Below are 4006 nucleotides of genomic sequence, written 5' to 3' on the forward strand. Positions count from 1 at the left end.
CATTCCACACCATCCCTCAATAATATAAGTGTTACTAAACTATCAAGACCCCAAATCAGGAATAGCCTAAAATTAAAACTAAAGTTACTCTTTGAATTGTTATCTATAACCATAAATTAAACCTGAAATTGTCCATTTTCCAGAAATGGACATTAATGAGAAGAGAACATACCTCACCCTGCAGAGCCAGGTGCTATGTCCCTGCTCATCAAATTCATATTCTAATTCTTCTCCTTTGGGAGAAAGGAAGACAAGACAATTTTAACAGGATCTGAAAATTACTAGTTGATACAAAGGGAAAAGAGAACAAAAGTTAAATAAGAATATCAAGTTCCCCTACTACACTGAAAACTAAATTTCAAAAGCATTTCAGTCCTCATTCCTAGGGACTATTGTCTGATAATAAAGTTAGGATGAGCTTGAAGCACAAAAAAAGCAAACTCAAATCAAAACAATCAACTCTCACCCTGACTGGTTTGCTCAGTGGATAGAGCATCGGCCTGCAGACTGAAGGGTCTCAGGTTCGATTCCGGTCAAGGGCATGTACCTGGGTTGTGGGCACATCCCCAGTAGGAGGTGTGCAGGAGGCAGCTGATCAGTGTTTCTAACTCTATCCCTCTCCCTTCCTCTCTGTAAAAAATCAATAAAATATATTAAAAAAAAAACAAAAACAATCAACTCTCCATACATAGCGTTGTCCACTACATAATAGCTTTCACTTTTTTGTATAAATTGAAGACTTAAGTTGTTAAATTGTCACAATTGCCTGGTTTCTAGAAGTATAAATAGTAAGCACAGAATGTAACCAATTCATATCCTATCTAATAAAAGAGTAATATGTAAATTAACCATAACTCTGCAACAAAGATGGCGGCGCCCATAGTGGCCACGCTGCCAGCCATGCAGAGAGAGGGGAGGGGAGGGTCCTTGGGCCGGAGGCCAGGGCGAGGGATGTTAGTGTCATTGCAGGCCAGGCTAAGTGACCCGCCCCCCACCCCACCCCCAGTGCACAAATTTTGCACTCACACACACACATATACATCTATGCATACACACACTTAGATATTCTTCAACAAATCTCTAATGCAACAATCCTCTGTGGAATTATTTTTTAAATCCTATAAAATCAAAATCCATGCCAAGAATTACAAAAGATCAGGTGAATTACAAAGAAAAAATATTACAAGTTGGTTCAATCTCCTGCCATCAAAATGTAGGATCTTTTGAGAAGAATGAGGCAAGTCAGAAAAAAAGAACTTCCATTTTTCCAAGCTGAGAAAGACTAACAAGAACTTCACTATTTTCAAAATAAATGTGACACAACTGACCACAAGGGCAAGTACTGAACAAAGAAGACAGCAGATAAAATATGGCATTCTAGCCGAAACCGGTTTGGCTCAGTGGATAGAGCGTCAGCCTGCGGACTGAAAGGTCCCAGGTTCGATTCCGGTCAAGGGCATGTACCTGGGTTGCGGGCATATTCCGGTAGGGGATGTGCAAGAGGCAGCTGATCGATGTTTCTCTCTCACCGATGTTTCTGACTCTCTATCTCTCTCCCTTCCTCTCTGTAAAAAATCAATAAAATATATTTAAAAAAAAAAAAATATGGCATTCTAAATACCTAAAGATCCAGAAAACGACACTGCTATGGACACATTCTACCAGGAGGGTCAGAATCTGTTTACATACCTTCTCGGTCAAAAAAACCTTGGAGAGCCTTTTTTGGATCCTTTATATAAAAGGCCTCCCTTTCCTGCTGAAACTCTAAAACAATGGGATTCTCTTCAGCCTCATCTTCTACAGCATCTTCTCCTACAGAACATGGGAGAGAAAGAAAAGACAATCAGATATAAAAAGAGACCATCTGAATGACACTCACTATCCTTTCTTCATAAAGATACAGTTATCGGTGATGAAAAGAAGAGGTGGGGGGGCAAACAACCAAAAAAACCACCAGTGTGGACATCTTCAGATTTTCTAAATTGTGTGACAAGTTACAACTTGTTTTTGTGGCCCTTCCCCTCCCCCACCCCATCACTATGTTTTAAAAGCAAAATTACCTACCACATTTTCTATGAAAAAAAAAAAAAAATCTAAGCTCCAGGTCTCATACTTTGCCTCCAATATAATTTCCTAATACTTCTCATATCTGTCAAATAGTCTGGTCTATTCATTATTCCCTTAAAATCATCAAACCCTGCCCTGAACACCACTCAATGCTCAGCTTCCTAAGGGATACTTTTTCTTTCCTTCAAGTCACTACTCAAAACTCTTCTGCTTATAAACTTTCCCAAAGATCTAAGTCAGTGCTGCCCAACAGAAACATAATAGAAGCCATGTGTAAATCTAACATTTGTAGTAGCTATATTAAAAAAAAGGACATAGCCCGGCTGGCATGGCTCAGTGGCTGAGCATAGACATAGGAACCAGGAGGTCTCAGGTTCGATTCCCGGTCAGGGCACATCCGTGCAGGAGGCAGCCAATTGATGATTCTGTCTCATCATTGATGTTTCTATCTCTCTCTCCCTCTCCCTTCCTCTCTGAAATCAATAAAAGTATATTTTTAAAAAAGAGAGAAACAGGTGAAATTACTATCATGTTATCAATGTAAAAATATTATCAATGAGATAGTTTACATTCTTTTTTCATACTAAGTCTTTGATATCCAGTGCGTTTTTTGCATTTACAGCACATGATGATTTGGACTAGCCACCCTGAGTGTCCAGTAACCACACGCGACTAGTGGCTACCATGGACAGTGCAGGGCTAAGTCCCCAGTGATTGCTCTCTTCTCTGAACCCTTACTCCAGCATGGTTTCTAGATTTTATTTGGCATTTGCCACAGTAATTTCATATTTATCCTGTCCTCCCGACAGCATATTAAGGCCTTTTCTATCTTTTCATATTCCTAGCTCCTGAGTACCCATTCCTAGCTCCTCTGGCAAAGGGTCCAGCTCTCTCTAATGAGATATTTCACACTTCTGGATATTTACACAATGCACAAAATATTCAAGGTCATATCCTACATTGAATAATTTTCCATTTATGTGTTTAAATGTAGTTCCAGCCCTTTCAGTGATAAAGTTGATAATGAAAAAAATATTTTTAAATGGTAAAAACACCAAACTAATTGTATGCTAAGGAAGAGTTTCCAACAAGGGAGTGAACTTGTAAAACAAATGAAAAGAAACCCATAGTGTCCCTAATTCAATTGTTTTACTGCAGAAAAGTAAATGCATCTCTCTGGGTTTTGGTAACCTCGTGTGAAAATTGTATTTGTCCCATCTATCATGAAAACTTGCTTGATAAAAAAGGTCTGAGTGTGCCAAAACCGGTTTGGCTCAGTGGATAGAGCGTCGGCCTGAGGACTGAAAGGTCCCAGGTTCGATTCCGGTCAGGGGCATGTACCTGGGTTGCGGGCACATCCCCAGTGGGAGATGTGCAGGAGGCAGCTGATCGATGTTTCTCTCTCGTCGATGTTTCTAACTCTCTATCTCTCTCCCTTCCTCTCTGTAAAAAATCAATAAAATATATATTAAAAAAAAAAAAAAGGTCTGAGTGTAGTAATGCCTTTTAAATATTAACCTCAGAAGCGAGTTTGATGTCTTACCCATTCCCCAGGTGCAGCCCATTTCGTCATCTTGACCAGCAGTATTCCTCTTGCTTTCAATGGCATCCATCTCCTCGTCTTCATCTGAGTCTTCCCCTAGCATCTTCTTCTCCAACATCATTTGCTGCTTCTTGCGCAATTCCTTCAACTGCGTGACTGTCAGCTCGGACTCGGCCTCTCGGTCCTCCTCTGGTCCCTGGTGAACCACGCGAAGGGAGGCGTTTATTTAGAGTCCAGGTCGCTGACGCCCCTTCCAGGGAGATGGCCGTGCGCTCTGCTCCCTCCGCCTTAGCAATCGCCGAGTGGGGGAATCGCCTTCCTGGGCGAAGGCTTCAGGAGCTCGGGGACCCAGCCCGCTGCGCTCCGGGGGTTTCCATCCTGCGTTTCCCTACTTAC

General features: G+C 41.3%; 1 protein-coding gene across 1 annotated transcript in view; it reads right to left on the minus strand.

Annotated features, from left to right (window-relative positions):
- SLC4A1AP (solute carrier family 4 member 1 adaptor protein) overlaps positions 1-4006 on the minus strand; it is a 28456-nt gene that overhangs the window by 23350 nt on the left and 1100 nt on the right. The window contains exons 2-4 of the mRNA XM_081100979.1: positions 3611-3806; positions 1690-1812; positions 173-233 (exon numbers count right to left, since the gene is read on the minus strand). Of these exons, the coding sequence (XP_080957105.1) occupies positions 173-233; positions 1690-1812; positions 3611-3806 (380 nt within the window). The remainder of the gene's footprint in view (positions 1-172; positions 234-1689; positions 1813-3610; positions 3807-4006) is intronic.

The sequence above is a fragment of the Myotis nattereri genome, assembly GCF_964212035.1.
Source record: "Myotis nattereri genome assembly, chromosome: 10".
Lineage (NCBI taxonomy): Eukaryota > Metazoa > Chordata > Mammalia > Chiroptera > Vespertilionidae > Myotis > Myotis nattereri.